The sequence below is a fragment of the Pleurodeles waltl genome, chromosome 7, assembly GCF_031143425.1.
Source record: "Pleurodeles waltl isolate 20211129_DDA chromosome 7, aPleWal1.hap1.20221129, whole genome shotgun sequence".
NCBI lineage: Eukaryota > Metazoa > Chordata > Amphibia > Caudata > Salamandridae > Pleurodeles > Pleurodeles waltl.
In genome coordinates, this window is record NC_090446.1 from 867,982,859 (window position 1) to 868,006,713 (window position 23,855).

General features: G+C 45.0%; 1 protein-coding gene across 5 annotated transcripts in view; it reads left to right on the plus strand.

The window, feature by feature from the left end:
- The window catches only part of LOC138245659 (protocadherin alpha-C2-like), a 557,250-nt gene that overhangs the window by 65,424 nt on the left and 467,971 nt on the right, over positions 1 to 23,855 (plus strand). The window contains exon 1 of one of the 5 annotated variants that reach the window (XM_069199414.1): positions 11,907 to 14,447. The exons of the other annotated variants lie outside the window; for them this stretch is intronic. Within the exon in view, the coding sequence (XP_069055515.1) occupies positions 12,069 to 14,447 (2,379 nt within the window). The 5' untranslated portion in view covers positions 11,907 to 12,068. Of the gene's footprint in view, positions 1 to 11,906; positions 14,448 to 23,855 lie in introns of those variants that run through there. 5 annotated transcript variants of the gene reach the window in all.

The window sequence follows — 23,855 nt, forward strand, 5'->3', positions numbered from 1 at the left end:
TACTTCTGCAGGTTGGTTGAGGTTGTTGATTGTCACCTGGGGATAGCTGCAGAAGTTCAGGCAGCTCCCAGTTCTGGCGGGAGCAGTGGGAGCAGGTCTCTGGAGCTAGTCTTTGGCCACTGCAGGGGACCACTTGGAAATGGTCCACACAGTCGATTTTAAAGATAGATCCTAGTGTTCCCCTTGGAGTGTCACGTTCCCAAGTGGTGGGGGACCCTTAGCACACAGCTAGTTCTACTATGCACGCCACAGGATGGCAGGGTCCAGCACAAATTGGTGATCTAAGAGCTGCGCGTTAAGGAGCCTTTAGAAGCAGCAGGTAGGTTGGTTCAAGGGTTGGTTGCAGGACAACTGGAGCACTCTAGCGGGAGGCCTGGGTTGTTTCGGTGGTCCCTTGAAAGGGCTTCCTCCTGGTCATTTTGCAGTCCGGGGTAGGCTGTTTTTCGGGATGCCCAAAACTAGTGACCAATACCCTGGGTATTAGCATGGTTCAGCTGCTAGAGGGCACAGTGCCACCAAGCTTGGCACACCGACAGTGTTTGTCCTCGCGGTCTTCTGTTTGATGCTTAGTCTGGCTGCAGCATCTGATTCCAGATTTAGTGACCGGTGAGTGAAGTGGACCACACTGGCTTGTTGGTTTAGAGTGGTACCTCCATTCTGGCGATTTGCGAAGCCCAAAGGTACTCTGGGTTTCTTTAGAGATTTTCCAGTTGTCCAGCAGCTCCTCAGCAGTGATTGTTAGTCCTGGATATAGCAGGCAGGGTTTGGTGCCTTTTCTTGGTGCAGCAAGTCCACAGTTTTCGTGCCTAGGATCTTCTTGGTGCTGGTCTTCCTCTGTCCATTGAATCTGATTTCTTGGTCTAGGGATGCCCACTAAATACTGTATTTAATGGGTGTTTTAGGGGGAACCTGGTAGTGACCAATGGGTCATTTACCTAAGGATGGCTACACCCACTAAGTGACCACTTCCTGTGTGCAGAGGTCACTTCCCTACACCTTATTGTCTATTTTCCATCCATCCAAGATGGAGGACAATGAAATAGAGAGGTCACCTCGTATGCAACACCTTGGGGCGGTGCATGTTAGGTGGGGCCACACCTCCTGTCCTTTGTTTGAGTTTCCAGTTTTTGCTCCAATCAAAAGTGGGGGTTGCAATGGGGAAGGCCATCTTCTGCTACCAGCCTGCCTGGAGGTTGAGTTTCAAAGGAGGCAGGCCATTTGAAGCTCACCACCAGGTCAGTGCACATTCCTGAGGGAGGGGCTGTTGGCACCTCCATCCAGGAAGGGCTAAGTTCTGCATCCCAGAGAGCAGGGTCTTTCACCCCAGGGATGCAGATTTGTGTATGGTGGTGGCTGGCTGGTCAGAACCAGTCAGCAAGCATGCCAGGGTAGTTAGCTTTTGCAGGGGGCACCTCTAAGGTGACCCCTGGGTACATTTGGTAATAAATGTAATACTGTTATCAGTTTGTTTTTATCATTCTGAGTTGTTTGATCCCAAACAACCCAGGGTTCAGAGTGGCCATCATTTAGCTCTGAAACTCGTATTGCCCGGTGCCCAGCACATGCAAGAAAATGGCTGCTCTGTTTACTCACTATGTCCCAGTTTTGGCAGGGACACAGTGGGGGCATATTGCTCATGCAGCTATGCCCGCAGATACAGTATAGTACACCCTGCCTTAGGGCTTAAAGGCCTGCCAGAGGGGTGTCTTACCCATAGGGCATGCAGTGATTAATGGATAGGGCACTCAGGCAGTGTGCCATGTCAAGTTTGTGTTTTACCAGAGCACTCAGTCTACAATGGTATGACTGGGTGCATCTAGATGCATGGCCCTAGAGAGTGGCACAATCAGTGCTAATGCCTTCAGGGGCCTAACCTTAGTTCCCCAATGTCCTGGGTACCTAGGTACCATTTACTAGGGACTTACAGTGGCACCTAATGTGGTTGCCAGCTGTGCCAATGCATCACAAGAGCACAAGAGGGAAAGAGCTGTGACCCAAGGCACCTGGTTAGCAAAGGCCTTGGGTACTAACTACGTCTAAGCTACATCACATACCAGGCAAAAAGTGGGGGGTAACCAGGTCAAAAAGAGGCCTTTTCTCATACTGTCACCATGGGGGAACAGGGTCAAGAATGGTTTTCATATGGCTAGCTCCGAATTGGGGTTGCATGGTGAGCAAAAAAACATTGGATTAAGCCAAGATCTGTGACTGGAGGTGAGTGTTTGAAAAGTTTCAGCACTCCGTCCGTCATCCTTTTGTGATACTAATCATGCAGGGGATCTATTGTCTCTCCCTTTCCAGGATTCCAGTTTAATGCACAATTACTATGTATTTAGACAATGTAGCTCTTGCATCTGGTCAACTCCCCTGTTTCCAGGAGGTATGTTTTTAAGCTATCCTTTGTTATGAAACCTAGGCAGAACTACAATCAGAGTTTATTACTAGGTTGTATTTTCAATTTATTCATTAGATGCTCATTGCAACAGATTAGGTTCAGATACTTACAGCCTGATTATAAGTTTGGCGGTCTGAGCTGGTGGCCTCCAGACCGCTGTATTATGATGTTCCTGTGGGGCTGGCGGGACAGCCAGTGCGATGGAATTGGCCTTGGCTCTAACAAAGAGCAGAGACCAATTCCAGCTGCACTGAGTGTGCTGACCGGGGTCTCTGCATTCCCCATAACATGGGCAGTGCAGGGGCCCCCCCTGTGGCCACATCTTTGCATGTCCACCGGCCTTTTCATGGCAGGGTTCCCTCCAAGAAAAAGCTGGCGGAAAGGCAAGTTGTGATCAGCACAGCGGTGTGGATGTTGGCATTGCTGTGCTTGAACACAGCTTTTACCGCCACTAACTCATCACGATCAACGATCCTGGCAGAGGCGGCAGCCTTATGTCGGTCCGACCACCAGCATCGTAATCTGGCGGTTGAACCGCCAAGGTTGGAGCACTTGGACCACCACCGCTGGTACGGCGAGACCACCATACTTGTAATCCGGCCCTTAGTTTGAACAACATAGTGGTCTGTTTGTCCTAAGAACTCCATAAGACTCTGACAGGCTAATGATAAAGACAGAAACATGTCAAATTGAGAATTATCTCTTTTAGCCCCCCCCCCCCTTAATCTTGTGCTATGGAAGTAAAAATAAATATCCAGTCACTAACTACTATACAGTTTTCTCAACAAAACTACTGTTGTCTATCAATACAGTACATAACAAGTCATGTTTGATGTAAGTGTATTTAAAAAAAAAACATACAGCATGACTGTGGATATAAAAACACAAACAAGATTGGACTCTTTAATGAAGTAGACGACATTGAGTGGGTGAGAGTTGCATGTGTCCATTGTAAATCCACACAACTTATATACAGTAATGCCAATTTTGATCAACTAAAATAACAGGAAACACCAGGAGCAGGGCCAGGAAATTGAGTACCCAAACCAGGAGAATCAGGGCCATGGAGATTAGGAAGAAAAGAAGCAAACAAAACAGTTCCCAAGTGCCCAGAGGTCACAGCACAAGGGTCAAGAGAAGTAGGAAAGCAGGAAGAGGGGGCCAGGGCAGATAAAAATTACTAAAACCAGAGGCCCAGGGCCATGGGGACAAGAATTAGGAGGACAAAGATCAGGAACAGGACAAAGAGGACCAGAACCTGGAAGATCAGGAAGCTCTGGGCTATGAAGTCTTGAACCTGGAGAATCAGAACCAGAAGGAATAGATTCAAGACTAGAAACCAAAGAGCACAAGATCATCATGACCCAAAGAAGCAAGAGGGCCTAAACAAGGATGGGACCCAGAAGAAGACAAGGGCCATGAGAAGTTGCTACTGCAAGCCCTCTAAGTGGAGGGGGACAGGACCAGCAGGAGAAAAAAATGAAGAATGACAGTGACAATAAAGAGGAGGAGGAGCAGGAGAAGGACACCGAAAAAGAGGCTGATGAGGAGGAGAATGACTAAAATGAGGTTCAGAGGATGATGATGAGGAAGGAAAAATGAAGGAGAAGAAGCGAGTATAGTTCCAGGCCAAGTCTATTAGTTACAAATTCCACTTTCTTTCTTTTTGTGTTGCAATTTTTTATTAACACTGCAAGATGATACAGAACCAAAGAAGGACCGAGGTCCCTTTATGAACAAGAAATGACACATTATGGATCACATAGAAAATAGATTGAGTAAGACACAGTCAACCATATATCAGATCGCTATAAAGGGACAATTGCAATAAAACAGAAGAAGAAATCGAAATCAACATATCAAAAATAAGAGGAAAAGAGAGAGGGAACTCAAAGAGGGAGAAAAATAGGGGGGAGGGGAGGCGATAGGGCGAGGGTGATACATAGTAGCCTGATAACGCAGTGTCGAAAATGTCAAGTCTCACTGGAGTGAGGCGCAGGACTGCATCATACTGTATCATCTGTTCAACCTACGATGCCAAAATAAATCCTATTCCTTCATGTCATAAATCAGAATGTCAGAATGTCGAAATATCATAATTTTGCAATAACAAAATAACTGGGGCCGTTTCCACCGAGGCGATCACCCGTCGTAGGTAATAGTTGGCGTCTGGTACAACAGCTATGGCTCAGTAAGAGGCAACTATGAAGGGATCTTGCAGGAGGGGGAGTAGAGGGCCGAGGTCAAATCTCTTAAATTAAGAGCGTTTATAAGGCCCACGAAGGCCTGCTCGGGCTTCACTGCACGGCCACCTAGCATTGATAGAAAATGGTGATATAGGAGGAGAAGAAAAGGCAATAAGAAAGAGAGAGAGAGAAAGAGAAAAAAGAGGGAAAGAAGGAGAAGGAAAAAAGGGGGGAGAAAGGGAAAAATAGAAAAAGGAGAAGAAAAAAAGAGAAAGAGAGAAAGGGGGGACAGGAGTAGTATTGGCAGGAGTACAGCGGAGAATGCTGTTTGGAAGGGGGAGGGCTAAGGGGCGGAGAGGCCGACATACAAATGGGGGGGGGGGGGTGGGGAGGATGCCTGTCAAGGTGAAGCTATTGGATAGGAGGGAGAGGAGGCGGCAGAAAGTTAGAGGCTTGTGGGAGAACCGAAATACAGTATCTAAGGCTTCGACTTTGGTTGTGGGTCTGATGCTGCTTATAGTTGTGATCTCAGTGAGGATCTGGTAGGGACAGAAGTGTGATTGAGAGACAAGGGGTGGCCCGCAGCTAGTATGGGTGGAGTCAGACAACCTACGGCGGTCCGGCAGTAAGGAAGGGGGACCACCGTTGACTAAATATCTGAGCCTGGACCTGTAGGTTGTAAATGATTCTCTCATGCGTGGCTGTACGGGTCATTGACACAATCCATTCCTCCAGGGTTGGGGAGGTCGTTGATCGCCAATGGCGGGGGATGCAGATTTTTCGCGGTTGCTAATGTCGTGGTTAACAGTTGTCTATGCGGTCTGGGTAGGGCCAAGAGAGAGAGGTCATATCATGCAATATGATGAGGGATGGGGCAAGCGGCATAGGGAGCAGTATAGACTCAGCGAGAGTGTAGCCCACAGCTGCCCACAGAGGCCGGACCGTTGGGCAGTCAATTAAAATATGTATCAGATCACAGTGCGCCTCTGCACAACGCCAACACTTTGCATGCGGGAAGAGTCCCGTCCTGTGCAGCTCCGCTGGGGACCAATACCAGTCATGCAGCACCTTGAATAGACAGAACTTTAGTCGGACCTCCCAGGTGCCCTTATCCAAGGCCTCTAGGATGTCCACCAAGTCCTCTGTATCAATCGCCCGTTGCAGGCGGTCTTGCCATTGTAAGTGTAGTTTGTCCAGAAGAGGTTGTGAGTATAGCTGTTGGGTGATGGTCTCATAGAGGCCTGCCATGATGCCTGTGTGCTGTCCCCATGTTTTCAGGTCTGTTACCACAGGTGATGTCTGGAGACCCCATTGGATGGTGTCAGCGCCCTGTTGCAAGCAATGTTTAAGTTGCAAGTATTGCCATTCTTGCCGCGAATGAAGATTAAATTCCTCCTGCATTCTGGCGAAGGATTTAAGCGATCCACCGTGTAGAACCTGAGCAAGATCAAGGATACCGAACCTGCTCCATTGTGGCCAGTTGAGCACCTTACCGCCTATCCGTAGACCATTGTTGTTCCAAAAGGGGGCCTGGGCATTTAAGAGAGGGTGAACCCCAAACAGGTGGAGGGCCCAGCGCCAGGCCGCTCGGATCACCCTTAGGATCGGGTTGGCCCTACCGGAAGACAAAAGGTCGTCACAGTAGAGCCTTCCAAGTCCCCTGTCAGTGGAAAGCAGCACCCTCTCCAAAGCTACCCACTGTGACGGGTCCCACACTCCGGGCAGTGTGTGGGCCAGTTGCGATACATGTAGTGCCAGCGCATAATGTTCCACCAAGGGGAGACCCATTCCCCCATGGGAGCGGTGTGCTAGCATCTTAGCTGGTGCCAAGCGTGGTCGCATGGAACCCCACACAAAAGCTCTGATGAGAGCGTTGATGTTCCGCAGAGTAGAGAGAGGCACCTGCAAGGGGAAGAGCCACAGGACATAGGTAAAACGAGGCACTGTGACCATCCTGACCACCTGTACCTTACCCCACATGGAGAGGCCCAGATGGTTTCACTTTTCAAAATCAAGTTTCATTCGCGCAACAAGGGGCTCCAAGTTGTCTGCCACCATGTGCACCAGGCCCTGATTGACCAACACCCCCAAATATTTGAGATTTCTCGGAGTCCATCAAAATGAGAAGCCGAAAAGCGCGGCTTTTGTGGTCACACGCGAAAGAGGCAGCGGCTCACTCTTGTCCCAGTTAATACGATAGCCAGAGAGGGGTTCGAACCCATCGATAATCTCCAGCAAGGCTGGCAGAGAGCGCTCTAGGTCCGTAATGGCTAAAAAGCATTGTCGGCGTACAGGTATATTTTGGAGATGTCGTTCGACAAAGTCAGACCCTTTATTGAGGGAGAGGAGTGGATGGCAGCGGCAAGGGGTTCCATCGCCAATAGGAACAAAAGGGGTGAGAGAGGGCATCCCTGACGCATCCCTCTGTGGATGGGAAAAGGATCCGAGAGGAGACCTCCACAGTTAACTTGTGCCGTGGGTTGATCATACAGCACTCGTATCATAGAGATAAATTGGTCGCCCAGACCAAACCTTGCCAGTGTCGCAAACAGATAGGGCCACTCTATGCGATCGAACGCCTTCTCGACATCCAGAGACAAGGCCAGCGCAGCTTCCAGAAGTTCCCTGGAGGCCCATAGGTTATGGCACAGAGTACGCAGGTGGTTTTGGGAGGTTCAGCCCGGTACAAACCCCACCTGAGTACGATCGTTCAGGGACGGTATGACTTTACGTAGCCAATTTGCTAAGATACTGGCTAAAATTTTGATATTGCCGTTCAGGAGAGAGATGGGCCAATAGCTGCTGCAAAGCAGGGGGTCCCTCCCAGGTTTTGGTATAATCGCTATTGTGGCATTGTTGGAGATGGCTCCCAAAGTCTTCACCCTGCAGGCTTCGCTCAAGGCCTCATGCAGAATGTTGATCACCTCTTCCCCCACCCATTTATAAAATTCAGCAGGGAATCCATCTTCCCCGGGTGATTTATGGTAGGGGAGGTCGGAGATGACTCTCTATTTCCAGTTTGCTAATTTCTCCATCCAGGAGGCTGCACCCATCGTCGGATAAAGAGGGTAAGTCAAGATCAGCACGAAAAGCCTCAATCTGCACAGGGCTAGAGGTGGGGCGCAAACTCGTTGGCTATTGCCTGAGGGTGCATGAGCACGTCTCCTGTATGGGCACGAATGTCCGGTATAGCGAGAGCAGTGGTCCTCTGACAAAGCTGAGCTGCCAGCAACCGACCGGCTTTCTCGCCTTGTTCGTAGTGCCTCCCCTGCAGACGCTGTAGGGCGTATTCGGCCTTGGAGGTGTATAACTCATTAAGGGCCATACGGGAGAGAAGGGTGGTCAGTGTATTGATGTGTAAGACAACGGATGTCAAGTTCCAGTGCCCCTTGTCACGATTTTCTCTCTTTATTCGCTAATGCCGCATCCTGCATGAGCTGCCCCATAACGTTGCCTTGGCTGCAGCCCACAGAGTTCACCTGGATTCGACAGTGTCCAGGTTTTCTTGAGCAAAGGTGGACGCATGGGCTTTCAACTGCATCTTGCCCTGGGGGGAGTGGTAACGGTGAATGGCAAATCTCCATGGTTTGCGGCCCGGGGATACCAGGCCCACTCGAATAGCGATGAGGATTGGAGAGTGGTCCGAGAGACCACATTTGAGTATGTAGGCATCTTGGGCATGAGCCACTAGGTTATGTGACATAAGGAAGCAATCAAGACGAGATTGGGTGCCGGGCACCGGTGATATAAAGGTATACTCTCTGTCAGACGGATGTAGCAGCCTCCAGTGGTCCACCAGGCCGTTGTCCAACAATATATCAGACTGTAGTGCTCTTTCAGCATTGTTGTTAACGTCCAGGGTTCCCGTTCTATCCAATACTGTGTCCCTGGCCAGATTCCAATCGCTCCCTATTACATAGCGGGTCGCCCCTATCTCCGCCAGGAGGCAGTTGATTTTCAGGAAGAACATGCGCTTTGAGCCGATGGGTGAGTATATGGAGCCCACACACAGTGAGGAGTCACCCATCTTTAACTTAGCGAACACATAGCGTCCCTCAGGGTCAGTCCATGACTTAATAACTGCGAGGGGGAGGGTTTTGCACAGTAATAGTGCAACACCACATTTCCAGGGGCCACTGCCTCCCGTATCAGGTGAGGTAGGATAAACACAATGGGAAGAAAAATTAAGGGAAAGAAAGCGCTCCCGACGTTCCCCTCTTTAGTAGTAAACAATATAACCAATTTAAGGCACGGTGCTCATAGCCTGGGAGGATCTTCCCCTTCCTCCAATAATGTATCAACAGAGACACAAATCAAATTCCTACAGAGACCAAGGCACTCGTGAATTGCAAGTGTAAAGTCAATAATTCACAAATATTATATTAACAGATCAATAGTAATATTCAGATAGAACGTGTAAATGAACGCCACCTGTCCCCCTAAGGAGTTGGACGCCGACCACTGGGGGTCGCGTAACTAGTTAGCATGGAGGAGTCTTGTTTGTTATCGGAATTAACCAGACAAATCGCTCCACCAACTAAGAACGGCCATGCACCACCACCCACAGAATCGAGAAAGAGCTATCAATCTGTCAATCCTTTCCGTGTCTTAGAGGGACAAGTGGCGTTCAGCCACACGAGATCGAGCAATAACAGGTCTGTGATGCCCTTAGATGTCCGGGCTGCGCGCGCGCTACACTGAACGGATCAGCGTGTGTCTACCCTTCGCCCGCTAAACCCCGTTCGTGATAGGGATTGGGGATTGCAATTATTTCCCATGAACGAGAGATGAACTCTTCATCCAAAGGACTCCATTGGAAATTTTGTTCATTTACCCGTTCTTTCTGAATATTACTATTGATCTGTTAATATAATATTTGTGAATTATTGACTTTACACTTGCAATTCACGAGTGCCTTGGTCTCTGTAGGAATCAGGTGAGGTAGGGCTGCAACTGAACAGTGCAGTCCCTACCCAATCCCTGTGCAGCTTGCTAGACTCCTCTCTGTCTAAGTGTGTCTCCTGAAGTAAAGCAGCCTGCTTGGAGTTAAGGTAGGACAAACCTTTTTCCATTTTATAAAGTGGGTGAGACCGTTTACGTTCCACGATATAATCCGCAATGGCACCGGGGGAGATAAGCAAGGCCCTGCCATCTTAGAGCCCGATGGAAAGGATAGAGAAGGGGGAGGCGGCAGGGAGGTAGATTAGGTATGAGGAAAGGAAGGGGTAAAGACACGAGGGATGGACCAAAAGAGTAGAGAGAGCCTGGTGCTGTCCTCAGGAGTGGAGAACAGGGAAGAGAAAGGGAAAAAAGAAAAGAAAGGGAAAAAAGAGAAAAGAGGAGGGGAGAAGATGAGGGAGGGAAGAGAGGAAAGAGAAAAGAGAAGAGGAAGAAAGAGAGAGAAAGAAGAAAAGGAGAAAGAAAGAAAAAAAAAGGAAAACAGAGATAGGAACAAAAAGTCCCGACTATCCCGATCTGTAACCTGCGAGTCTAAACCTAAGCCTCTAGAGCCCAATCGTCTGACCGGCGGGCCCCCGGCCGGGGGAGACGACGAGCGCGGGGCACCTCAGTCCCACAATCCCAGTCCTCCCACCAGGGTGCGGGCACCGGGGGGGCAGCGCGAGGGCATGCAGCAGAAGCCAGAGCGACATCGCTCCGCAGGTTTGGGGGTAGGGAGGGGAGTGTGTGCATTGGGGAAGGACTGGTACATGGCACAGCAAGAAGAAGCATGACCACACCAAAACCACAGCAAAGGAGACGAAACCACGGAGGCGATGCGAGTATAGGGTGTCCGTAAGTAGCAGAGGGGAAGGAGGGGAAGAGGGAGGGGAGAGAAAAGGAAAAAAGTAGCCCCCAGATGATAAACATATAGCGTAGCACCCAGCATCAAAGCATGAAACGTGGTGGCGCATCTCTGCATGGGTTAGCCTGGCCGCATAGAGGGGGGGGGGTCTTTCTTTCTGTGTAATAAGATACTGCTTATGCTTCTAGGATCGTCACCCTTTAGAAATACCTGACTGTTTCAGAATATTTGGAGCACTGCTTAACTCCTTGTGCTGTTTTACTACATAATCTTCATGGGACGAATTAGGTAAGGCAGAACAGGTTTGTTGTCACATTTTTCCTTGTTGACAATTTATTTAGCAGAGGAATTTGTCAAAGATAATGCTTGTGCTCTTCCAGGCGCTACCCCCAGGACTTTGCTCCTTATCTTCAGCACTCCCGTCACCAATTCTGGAGTCATCAGTGGAAATTGTTTTCCATTTTGGTCTCTGCTAGTCTCAGAAAGGGCATAGCATATTCGACTCCTGAGAACTAAATAATCTGGAACCCACGAGCACGTGCCCCTCTTTTGGTTACTGCTCCGCTTCTTAATCCTGTCTGGCCCTTCTCATGATGTCATCTTTTGAAGCTCAACCACTTCTCGAGAGTGCATAACTGTTCCTGGGACTAGGGCGCACTACTCGCTTTAGGGCTGGTTCTTTCTACAAAGCAGCTGATTCTGTGACCAACTAAACGAAGTATAAGATGCATTGATCCCTAATTGGTTAACTATTTATTTCCGCTTCAGTACTAGGGGTCAAGAAAGCCATCCTATTATTGTCGCATAAAGAATTGCCATGTGGTGTTTACAAGGTTTTTTGGTTTTGGGGATAAATAGGAATAATAATAATCGTGTAATAAACATAAAACGTATGGCAAGTACATTAGAAAATTGTAAACATTTCAAAATATCTTGCGTATTTTAATGTGATATACATTTAAAATATAATATTGGAGTGATTTAGCAGCGACGGGGATCGAATGCATTGACTGTGTTCCCATTTTCCGAGCAGATATGAGGCTCAGATGAGTAAGAATAAATTACACCACCCGACCCACTTTAGCAAGTACTGTAACTCGTGGGAAAGATGCATCTGGGAATAGTTTTCAACAGTTGCTAAGCATGGGTTTTAATCATGTTATGCCCGGTACTAATCTTGTCGGTGTACAGCATTGTTTACGTTTAGTAAGTAGAGGTACTAACAGCAGAAGCAAGACTCACTTGCACACGGAGGTTGTATATGCATGCATAATTATATATCGAAGAGCAATGCATGCTGTTGATGTTGCATTGCAAAAAAAAATATGTGTTGGTGTAATTGATGCCCCTATTTTCTTGTTAGTTGTATTATTGAAAGGTGTGCGACGTGCAATAAAACAGTTATTTGCTGCAGATGGCAGACCTTTTACGTCAATGAATGCGCAAATCCGGAAGGTGGCGCTGCTGGCTAGTGGAATTGCAAAGTTGGCTTTGTTTCTGACGCTCCACCTATCTGCTCATTCCACTTTCGGAATTGAGGGAATGAAAACACATTTCCCTTCTTCAGTACGAAGGTAGCTGCTGGCTATGGATCGGAACTGAAACCATGCACCACATTTGCTGATCAGTAAAATTAAATTGGAATTGTTATTCCGACAAACGTGACTGGATTATTTTAAAAAAAATGCCAATTTCCAGCAAACGGTGCTCGGTGAGCTGGCGCCTGCTTTTCCTGCTCTGCACTTGCTGTGATCTCGCTCGTGGGCAGACCAGATATTCCGTCCTCGAGGAGCAGGACCGGGGCACCTTTGTGGGAAACCTCGCCAAGGATCTGGGCATTGACGTCATCGGTCTGAACTCCCGGGGACTGAAGCTAATGTCGAGAGCCCAGAAGCAGCACTTCCAGGTAAATATGAACAATGGCGTCTTACTGACGAGTGAAAGGATTGACAGAGAAGAGCTGTGTGCAGAGAGCCCCTCGTGTAAACTGAATGTAGAGCTGGTTATCGAACATCCGTTGGAAATGCACCGCCTTGAAATAGAGATACTCGATGTGAATGACAACGCGCCCTCTTTTACCGAAAATGAGATCATCCTTAACATCTTCGAGTCTGCGTTGCCGGGCAGTGTTTTTTCAGTCGGAAACGCCATCGATCCTGATATAGGTACAAATGCCATCCAGGGTTACAAACTGAGCCATACGGAATATTTTGAAGTTGTAGCTGAAATCACTACCGAAAAAGACAGAGTAACTGAACTCAATTTGAAACAAGCTTTGGATCGAGAACGTCGGCCTAGTCATACTCTTATTCTGACAGCTTTTGATGGAGGGGATCCCAGGAGATCGGGATCTATGAACATTATCATTAATGTTATGGATACGAATGATAACATTCCCACATTTGACAGGGCGCTGTATAATGTGAAACTGTACGAGAATGTGCCCATAGGTGCCAGCGTGATACAGCTGAATGCCACAGACTTGGACGAAGGTCCGAATGGAGAAGTTGGGTATTTCTTCCATAACCTAGTGCCTCTGAACATACAGAATATGTTCAACCTCGACGAGTCAACGGGTGTAATAAGCATTCTGGGAAACATCGATTTCGAAGATACGAAAGTGTATAAGTTCTCAGTGGAGGCTCTGGATAAAGGACCGTTCCCCCTGGCCGGACGTTGTCAGGTTCTTGTAGAAATAATGGATGAGAACGACAACGCTCCGGATATAACACTTACCTCGGTCTCCACCTCAGTTCCGGAGGATGCTAGACCAGGGACTGTGATAGCTCTGATGATTGTGTCTGATAGGGATTCGAGCATCAATGGACAAGTCGTGTGCAGTGTGCCCGCTGACCTTCCATTTACCCTCCAAAACCCATACAACAATCACTACTCCTTGATTGTCAAAGATCCACTGGATCGTGAATCTACTGAGGAGTACAAAGTCACAGTCACTGCTGTGGACAAAGGATCCCCTCAGCTCACCACCTCTACAACCCTTAAAGTGCGAGTTTCAGATATCAATGACAATAAACCGAAATTCACACAGCCAGCCTATGAACTGTATGTGATGGAGAACAATGTCCCAGGGACCCACGTGTTTACAATATCCGCTACAGACCTCGATGCTAAAGAAAACGGATACCTCACTTACTCAATCTCCGCAAATACAACTGTTGACAGTTTTGTCTCTATAAACTCAGAGAACGGTAAAGTTCATGTCTTGAAGTCATTTGATTATGAAGAAATTCAACATTTGCAATTTGAAGTGCACGCAAAAGACGCAGGTGTTCCATCACTTAGCAGCAGTGTGACCATCCACCTCTTTATTCAAGACCTCAATGACAACGCACCGACCATTTTACAACTGCAGCCCCAAACCTCTTCCTTTGATATTGAGGTTCCCTCTCAGTCTGTGGATGCGGGTTATCTGGTCTCTAAAATAGGAGCAGTCGATGCGGATAGCGGTTACAATGCTTGGTTGGCTTATGAAGCCATAACACCAAAGGAGGCCTCTTTGTTTAAAGTTGGACTTTCAACCGGGGAAGTTCGAACATCTCGTGCCATCAGGGACCATGATGGAAGCTACCACAGACTGCTTATCCGTGTGAGGGATCATGGAGAACCATCACTGTCCAGTACAGTCAGCCTGAGCATCACATTCACATACAAAGACAAAAAAATGCAAAACCAATTGATGAGACACCAAGAAAGCAAAGACCCGATTTCTAACTTGAATCTATATTTGGTGATTTCAATTGCCTTTATTTCATTTATTTTTTTGGTAACAATTATCATCTTTGTTGCCATGAGGTTCCATGGATCAGGATCCAGCTTGGCAGAATATGATCAGTCGTCAGCTGCAGATAACCGTGGAAGCTGGTATTATACACAAAACAGCAGTTATACGATGTGTATAGGGAATGCAGCACACACCCTTTTACTATTGAAAAACCAGAGCCCCCAACAGTTCAAAGACACTATCACTAAAAGTAGAAACCTGACAGCCGAAGGGCAAATGCAGCCAAGCGTCGATGACCTTTTAATGATAGAGGAGAACAAGGTAAGAGAGTTTTATGATGTATCTTGAATTTTTAAAGTGCTTTCTGTTAGTTCCTTATTAGAAGAATACATTTTGTGGAATCTGCTAGTGTGACTGTATAGAGTCCATAGTGGCACTGAGGGCACAATTCATTCAGAATTAAGATGAGGGGAATAGTTATCCTAGACAACGTCCAATGATGAAATAGGAAGTGACGTTAAAACCGTATCATACAAATGAGTTTTAATTGGCATGCATTTATTTCCCATCAGCACTGCTCTGATATTCTTTGTATTTACCAAGGAATAATCATCTTGTTTTATTTTTTTAATTTTATTGATTTTTGTCTGTGCAAAACAGAACACTACCTAGCGCCTCACTGCGAGTGTGGCACTCTGAGGACTGCCACACTCGCGTTGACAGTTGCACCACCACAACTTTGGCAGTCTGTCTGCCCAGTTACAACCCTGGTGGGCAGACCCACCAGGGGACAGCTGTCCCCACCAGGATCTTAGATCCAGATAGGGTGACGGCAGTCGGCTTGTAACCAGCCAGGGCGGCACTGAACTCAGTGCTGCCTGGCTCATTACAACCCTTCTTTCCGCCAACCTTTGCACGGCAGAGAGCCGGCCTTGAAAAGGCTGTCAGAAAGCCAGTGCTGGGGCCACAGGGGGACATGAGCATTCAGCGCTTGACCCCTAGGGCACAAAGAGGTGAGCCAAAGAGTTTGTGTAAGCTTGCTGGGGTACGGAATGCCTTACGAAGAATATGGTGTTGAATATATTGAGACTTGGCCGTACATGACACCTTTTGCGCATAGCAGAGTGCTCTATCCTATTCCTTGGGTATCAGGACATGGCCTAAATCTCTCTCCCAATACCGCCTTGTTGGTAGTAAGGAGTCTCAGGCTGTATAACCCAGTGCTTTTATACGTCATGTAATAAGTCTACATCAACTCCCCATGACAGGAAGTGTGTGTATTAATGGATCCTAGTCGGGTTCTGTATCAACTGTGTGCCACAGGAGACCCATCTCCAATACTAATGCAGCATGGGCCAAAAAATGACCCACTGGCAGTTCGTTCTCAGTTTGTAGTTGATCAAAGGGGAGAAATACTCCATCCCTGAATAATGCTCACAAGGTGCTCACTATTGCCTCTTCCCAGATTTTCACCCCATCCCTCCCAACCAGCTAACAGAAAGGAGTGATGGCACGAATCCTGATCTCTGGTGAATATGGCTGAATAGTTGGCTTGATCTGTAAGCCTCTGTGGTAACTGTCACATTAGGTGGCACAAAGGAATAATCATCTAGATAGCAGTCACGCTGGCCAGGGTTACAGGGGGCTGGGCGGGGTGCGCGGGGGGATAATTTTAATAAACTTTAAAAATGAACAAATAAACTAACCTCCGCTCCGCTTCTCCCTTGCCGTCACTCCTCAGTCTTGCAGTGCAGGCACAGGCTCCCAAGCGTTCCCTGCGGCCAATCCTAACACTGCTCAGAGCAGAGTCAGGATTGGCTGGGAGCGCCCTGGCCCTGAGAGACCCAACTGTGCATGTGTGTTTGGCCGGCCCAAGACAGTCGGCCAAACACACGTGCTCTAAGGGCAGAGCACAGTGCACTCCTCTCGGTGCTTGTCACCTCATGGCCAGCCCCTTTCACAATGAAGGGATAATAAACATAGTCTATTATCCCTTCATTGTGAATTCCTTGCAGCTTCTGCTGCTGGCTGAGGGGAGCGACGCTCCTCCATCATAGCGGAGGAGCCGCCACTGCTAGATAGTGATTGTTCAATATGTCTCATATCTTAGATTTTCTTTATGACTCTTGTTTTTGAAGAGTTTAGCATTAACACAAGGCCTTGGCAAAATTTTCATTACACCAGCATCGTTTTGGGAAATTCACGTTTGACTAGTAAAATGTTCTCCACATTATACCATTGTGCCACTCCATGTAATTATGTGCCATTTATGGGAACATTTTCCAGCAAATGCCCCATATGGGTAGAAATGTAAAGTGAAAGCACAGAAACCAAACAATGCAAATTTCTGTTAGCAGTTTTTTTGTTTAGGTGCATCCGTAAGCCAAAAAATTGAGGTGAGGACACATTTCCCACTAAAATGTAGCATGAGTTTGCATTTTGCGTAATTGTGAGGGATTCTGTGTAATTTTACCGAAATTTCGTGCAATTACACAAAAGCAAATTGCACAAATTTTGCACAGTCCCTTACACCTATGTTGGATGTGAGTCAATGTTTCAGACAGTTTATTCTCACACAGCATTAAAAGAATCAGCTTACATATAACTGGCTGTTCAACATGCTTAATTATCACCTGTGCATTTTATTTTAGTGATTTTGCCATAGACCCTAAAGATGTTCATGACTAAGCCACGACAAGGTATAAGTACTTAAAACGTTTCCGATGTATTACAAGTACTCCCCAGGGAGTCATACTGTTATTAGTATTGCTATTATTTTTAATTCTATTTCTCCTTCTACTATATCACTAGTGATACTATTTCAATCATTATTATTATTATTGTTATTAATATTACTATTATTATTAGTAGTAGTATTACATCTATCTTCATGTAGCACCCCCGATATAAATATTTCAGTTTTTATGCAGTAATTAACAAATTCATTTAAATATTTACATTTTCCGTTCTGAATAGTGAAAGGTCAACTACTCAGAACTTGCAATTTATGACATACAGGTTGCTGATAGATTTCCGCCGAAGGTGCACCAGCCCACTGACCAAGACCACTGACCCTGTATTCTTGAATCCTGCAGCTGATGGCACTTGCTTCAAAAACCAAAATGATTTGATACCCTTCTCCTTTGTTGGTGCTGATGAGATGAGACACCAGAGGATGTGGGATCAAACCAGTCTTTTGTGAAATTGCTAGACGAATATTTGAAGTGGTTGTTTCTATATACAAATCCTACTTCAAAGATAGTAAAGCTTCTTTCCTATCCCTGAAAAAGAGAATTAATTTAAAGAGGGCTAATCAGTTTCAAAGTTGACCATCCAGTCCATTTAATTTAGATCTCCCTAAACATATTAATGGCCCTTCATCTATTTGGTCATTCAAAGGCCTTCAAGCACCTCTGGCCATGACATTTTCCCTCATCCTCTCCAAACAGAGGCCATTCACAATTAGATATCTTGATAAAAGTAACTCCTGACTGAGATAACCCGAAAAAATAATAGCATTTCCATTCCAGTCCCTGACGTACCTTACCGTATCACTAAGAAATCCATCACTGCCCATATTTATTATTTGTATCCTTTTGTAAATGGCTAAAATGTTCCTTTAGTTGTACTGAGTGTACCTATGCAAACAGTATTCAAATTCCTATTTTCTCCTTTCAAGGCCTATGACATTTGAGTCTCAGAAAATAATCAAACTTGTAAGGTAACTGGTTGCCTTTCTCATGTCAGATAGCCACAGTAATTCTTCCTAAAATGTTTAGCATGCCTTTCTCACTCCTAGACTTTTTACAAAGTGTCACTGCAGTTATTTATTTAATCGCTTATTTAATTTGAAGTACTTAAATTTTTGAACACTATCATTTCTTGGGTATATTTTAAAAGTTGATTCACCATGAGCCCTTGGTGCTCTTGGATGTGCTTGGGCTACAGCTTTATAATGTAAAAACGTGTTTTGGTGGCCAGGACCTTGATCACAGGCTGGTGACCAAAACGTGTCTGGTGTGTTTGAAAGCCAACTCCATCCCCGGAATAAACAGAAATTTTACTACTTGGGAGTTTGACCTCTCTTTCTTCTTTCTTTCGCCACATGGAGAGGGAAGTTGAGAATAAATTACAGCAGAGGCCTGCTGCAGAGGAACATAGCACCGTGCTGCAGAATTTGAATAGCGCCTTTAGCTCCTATAAGGACTGCTTAATACATATTTACATATATATATATATATATATATATACAAAGCATTTCCAATAAGAAATTACCAAGAAAGTTAAAAGTAGCAATTATATATGTAACCAAAACATATATGTTATATAAACACTAAATGAGAGAAAACATAAAAAAAAAATATAGCAATCAAAGTAAACCAAACTAGCAAATGTGTTGGACATCGAAGCTGGTTATACTGGGTGATCTATTCACAATTTAAGACAAAGGGAGTCATTACGAGTTTGCCGGTCAGAAACATCTGACCACCAAACTCCCAACGACGTGACCACCACCGTACTGGCAGTCTCCCCACCTGCCACATGCCACTGTCCGAATGGGCTGATGGGCGGGAACCAAGGTTGCCCCATTGGGCCAGTGGTAAAGCTGTGGCAGCATTGCCACTGTCCATGCAGAAGTCACCAGCACCCTTGAAATGCACACTCTCTGCGCAGCGGCGGGACCCCTGCGCTGCCCATGTCATGGGCAGCACAGGTGTCCCCCTGTGGCCCCTGCACCTGTTCTCCCCCAGCATTTTCATGGAGTGAAACCACCATGAAAAAGCTGGCAGCAAACAAGGTTGCAATCAGCAGGGCAGCACTGAATTTAGCCCCGCCGTGGCTGATTACAGCTAAGACCAGCGTCAGCCCATCTGGATCTTGGATCCCGGTGGAGACGGCTGTCGGTTGATGGGTCCGCCAGCCAACCTCGTAGTGTGGCATTCGGAACGCCACAGCCACACTGGTCCAACAAGCCACAACGAGGCAGGTAGTCTTCGGACCGCCAGTCTTGTAATCAGGCCCGAAATAGGGAAACTGTTGGGCTTTGAAGGGGTTAAACTTTCTATTCCCACTCCAATCTAAGCAACAGTAGGAAAAGTGTTGGACTTTTCAGGGGCTAGTTATACTATTCCTGCTCCAGTCTTAGCAACAGTACGGAAAGTGGTGAACATTGGAGGGGCTAGATTTACTATTCCCACTTCAAAATAAGAAAACTCATAGAGAGTGTTTGACTTTGGTAAACAAAAACTTTTAAATTAAAATTATTTTTTATAAATATGAACATTAAAGAAAAAAAGTAACAATGAAAAATAAACACAACTAGCAGAAGGGGGCATATTGAGTATTCTATCTCCAATTTAAACAAAAGTAGAATTAATGTTGGAGTTCGGAGTGGGTAGATTTACTATTCACCCTCCATCATAATTATCAGTAGGGAATATGTTGGCCTTTTAAAAGATAGAATTACTATTCTGAGTGCAACGTAAGCAAAATCAAGGAAAGCATTTGACTATGGAAGGGTTAGATTTACCATTCACACTTCATTGCATGCAACAGCGTGTAAGGTGTTTTATACTGGTGTGGTTAGATTTATTATTCCAACTCTAATGGGCAAAGAGTTGAAGTGGTGTGAAAGTGTTGGACTTTGGGGGTTAAATATACTATTCCCACTCCAGTCCATGCAACAGTAGGGAAAATGTTGCACTTTGGAGGGGCATATTTAATATTTCTACTCCCATGTGAACATAATCGGTAGAAACGCTTGACTTTGGAGGGGTTACATTTATTATTCCCACTCCAACATAAGGAACATCGTGTAAATTGTTGTGTTTTAGAGTGCTAGGAGTTACTATTTCAGCGTCAACCTAAAGAACAGTACAGAAAGTGATGGACTTGGAGGGGTTAGATTTACTATTCCTACTTCCACTTATGCCAAACCAGGGAATCTATTGGACTTTGAAGTGGTTGGAAGTACTATTCTAACCCCAATCTAAGCAAAGATATGGAAAGTGTTGCACTTTATAAGTGTTATATTTACTGTTCCTTCTCCACTGTAAGCAACTGTAAGGAAGGGTTGGACTTTGGAGAGGTTAGATTCACTATTACGACTTCAACATATGCAAAGCTGGGAAACTGTTGGAGTTAGGAAATGTTAGATATACCATTCAAATTCCTAGTAATTAAAAAAATGAATACATATCAACATAAATTATTAATATTAAAACACATTGAAAATAAAATATATATGATTTATGAATTACTCACATTCAAAGTAATTGAAAAAATTTACTAATAATACAACAATAATTTAACAAATAAAAAAAAAAGAAATACCATTCCCTTCCTACTACTCAAAAACATCAAGCCCCAGAAATGTAAAATAAATTATAAATAAAACAATAATAATATTAAATAGAAACGAAAAAAATGCATAAAATTAGAAACAATAATAAATACAAAGTACTATTTACAAAGTTTGTCCATAAATTCACATATCATTAAATTAACAAATAAAATACAACACATAATTTTCATAACTAAATACTAAATAATTTTCATAAATAATGTGAACTTTAAAATGTAATTAACATAAAAGTTACTTTGTATTAAAAGGTGTAATTCACCTGCTACCAAATAATACATTAAAAATTTAGAAATAATTGCACATTAAAAATCACAAAATACACAAATAATTCAAATACACAAAACATTAATTTATAATTTGAATAAATTCCAACCCTACCCCGCTCCCAACCCAACAACCAACTACTAAATTATAAATTACTAATGAAATGTAAATACATTTTAATCACACATTCATATTAAAAATGATACTAGAATACATTTAAATCGATTATACTAGTTTATAATTAAGCTTTATAATGAACGTAATAACTGATATATTATTTTTTTAGGAAAACATATTAAATAAAAGTATATCAAAGTAAAACAATATTAAACAATGTTACTTTTAAAACTGATACATAACTAAAAAATATTCTTACCTTCTATATATTCTTGCCTTGATATTTTTGTACTGGTGATAGTTTTGACACACTATTCACACAACTTGATATTTTTTAATATTATTCTTGTCATGCTCCATTGGGCTCATTTCCCACATAAGAGCTTCAGAATGGTGGCAGGCATCTTGTGCAGCATGCACGATGCCCACATTTAAAGTTAGACAGTCACCTTAATTCTTAAATTATGTTCACTCTACTTTTTTAGTGTTCACTTGCAGACCTGCATTTATGCTATAAAATGTTTGAATTTGAGTGTTCTGAGTATCAAGTAGCATAGTTATTTACCTGCAGCTGAGGGAAAAGTGTAGCTAGGGTAATAATGACTAAGGGCCCGATTACAACATTGACTGTCCCAAGACAGACAATGTTGTGGTGTCTGTCAGACCACCGCGGTTGTGGTTGTCTGACCGCCACATTACGAGGTTGGCAGGCAGACCCACCAACCTCATACCATCCCCGCCAGGATCTTAGATCCTGACGGGCTGACGGCAGTGCAGGTTGCAATCAGCTAGTCCGGTGCTGAACTAAGCGCCACCCTGCTAATTACAGCCTTGTTCTCCATTGGCCTTAACAGGCTTCACTGCCATGAAAAGGCTGGCAGAGAACAAGTGCAGGGGGCCCCACGGGGTTCCCAGCACTGCCCATGACCGTGGCATGGGCAGTGTAGGGGTCCCCCTGCCCAGCATCCTCAAAATGCAGACTCTCTGCTAGGCATGCAGCAGCAGTTCCGTTGGCTCAATTACGAGCCAGCAACAATGCTGCCACTTCTTTCCCACTGGGCTGACCTGTGGAAATGCTGGTTTCCACCAGTCAGTCCTCTGAGAAAGTGTTAATGGGGCCGGCGGAGAGGTCACCAGCATGGCGGCCACCACCCCATCTGGAGTTTGGCAGAAGGATATGCACATCCGCCTGACTCATAATAGGGCCCTTAGATCGTCTTCATTTAATTGGATGCTATGTTGTTTTGGTTGTTGCTTACCTGCAAAGATCTTGTTAGTCATTGTTGTGGAGCTTATGGTCTGTGCCTTACAAACAGCACATGAAAGGCTCATTCCAAGTTTACATATGAAGATATATCAGTCGCCATGTTGCATTGATTTATATTTACCTTTGTAAAGCTTTTCAGACAGGCAAGGGATCCAGCTGCTGTTGGACAGGTAGCATGGTACACCATGGTGGAGTACTTGTTGGAACGGTGTTGTATTTTGTATTTTGGTGGTATCAGGAGTGTTGTTCATGCTTGAGTGAACAGAGTGGCAGTCTTATCTTTGCTCTCACCACTTACCTGTGTATTGTTGTTAGATGTGTAAGATAGAGTGCACAGGTTTACATTAATTGGTTGTTGTGATGTATTCTGAAAGTTCCCATAGAATTCTATCAGGTGATAACCTGGATGCTGAATACATCCTTTGTTGGATACAGAACTAAAGACAAATACTATTTAAAATCCATTGTTAGGCGGGGGTACAGGCATGGCTAAGATACTGAGAGAATTAACTGCATAGGTCGTCACCTTAAGGGTCTGATTTAGAGTTTGACGGAGGGGGTTACTCAATCACAAACGTGACAGATATCCATCCTCGTTATTACAATTCCATTATAGGCAATGGAACTTGTAATAGGGTGGACAAGGTATCCATCACTTTTGTAACGGGGTAACCCATCCGCCAAACTGTAAATCAGGCCCTTACTAAGGAAACTGAGATTCCTTCTACTGAGGAAATTTGAGACTATTGATGGCGTTGTAACACGCATTCTAACATAATTTAAACAAAAGCAAATTCCCAAACTCTTAGTCATATTAAACTGTACATGATAGCACATTCATGTTAGCTTGCAATCATTAAATTGTTTGCACCAAAAAAGTATATTAATTATTAATTTTAAGAATTATGATCCCCTTTGTTGGAAAGTACCTTCCTGCAATTAGCTGTTAAAGACGTAGGTGTCGCCCTTCACCACAGAGCTGCAGTCAGGCGTGTCAAACGTTAATTATTTTTTTTGTGCTATGAGTTCATTTTTTCTCGGTGGGGCGTACAGACAGAGAAGGTTGACACAGGAGATATCTTTTTAAAGATCGTTTCGCTCTCAGTTACTCCAGTTATATCTTACAGCATTTTTGTTGGACGCTGGCCGTCTCCTGTTACCTGGATTAGGTTTTGCAGCCAGGCTTTGGGTTCGCCTCTGGATTTCTGTTTTCATGGTTTTGCTTCTCTGCTGCCAAAGGCCGAGCCGAGGGACCGATTTGCTATTAGATGCTGGAGGCATCGAAAGCCGGCACAGAGGTGGGGAATGACAATACGCCTCTTTCCAGCGACTGAAAGCCTGTTTACAATCCATGAAACTCTGCTGGGTGCTCCTTTTCCATTGAGGAGAGCCAATAACCGGATGTAGGTCCGAATTCTACTTGCTCGTAAAGACAAGCTGCACTGATGGTTTTTGACTTTGGATATGAAGTTCAGTGATGTGGATTTGGTGCTGAGCAAACGCAGGGGCTGAGAGCAGTAGGCAGTGCATGAGCTGACCCTCAGGTGTGAAGTGGGGAAAACCCACATAGGTTGGAGACGTCATACATAACTATCAGGGTGACGAGCTTTGTCAAACACGTTGTCCGTAGTAAAAAAGTGAAGTTTTAAATAAAAGTTAAACATAAACAAAACATGTTTTTTGTAAATGCCCTTGCTCCCCCACCCCACTACAAGAA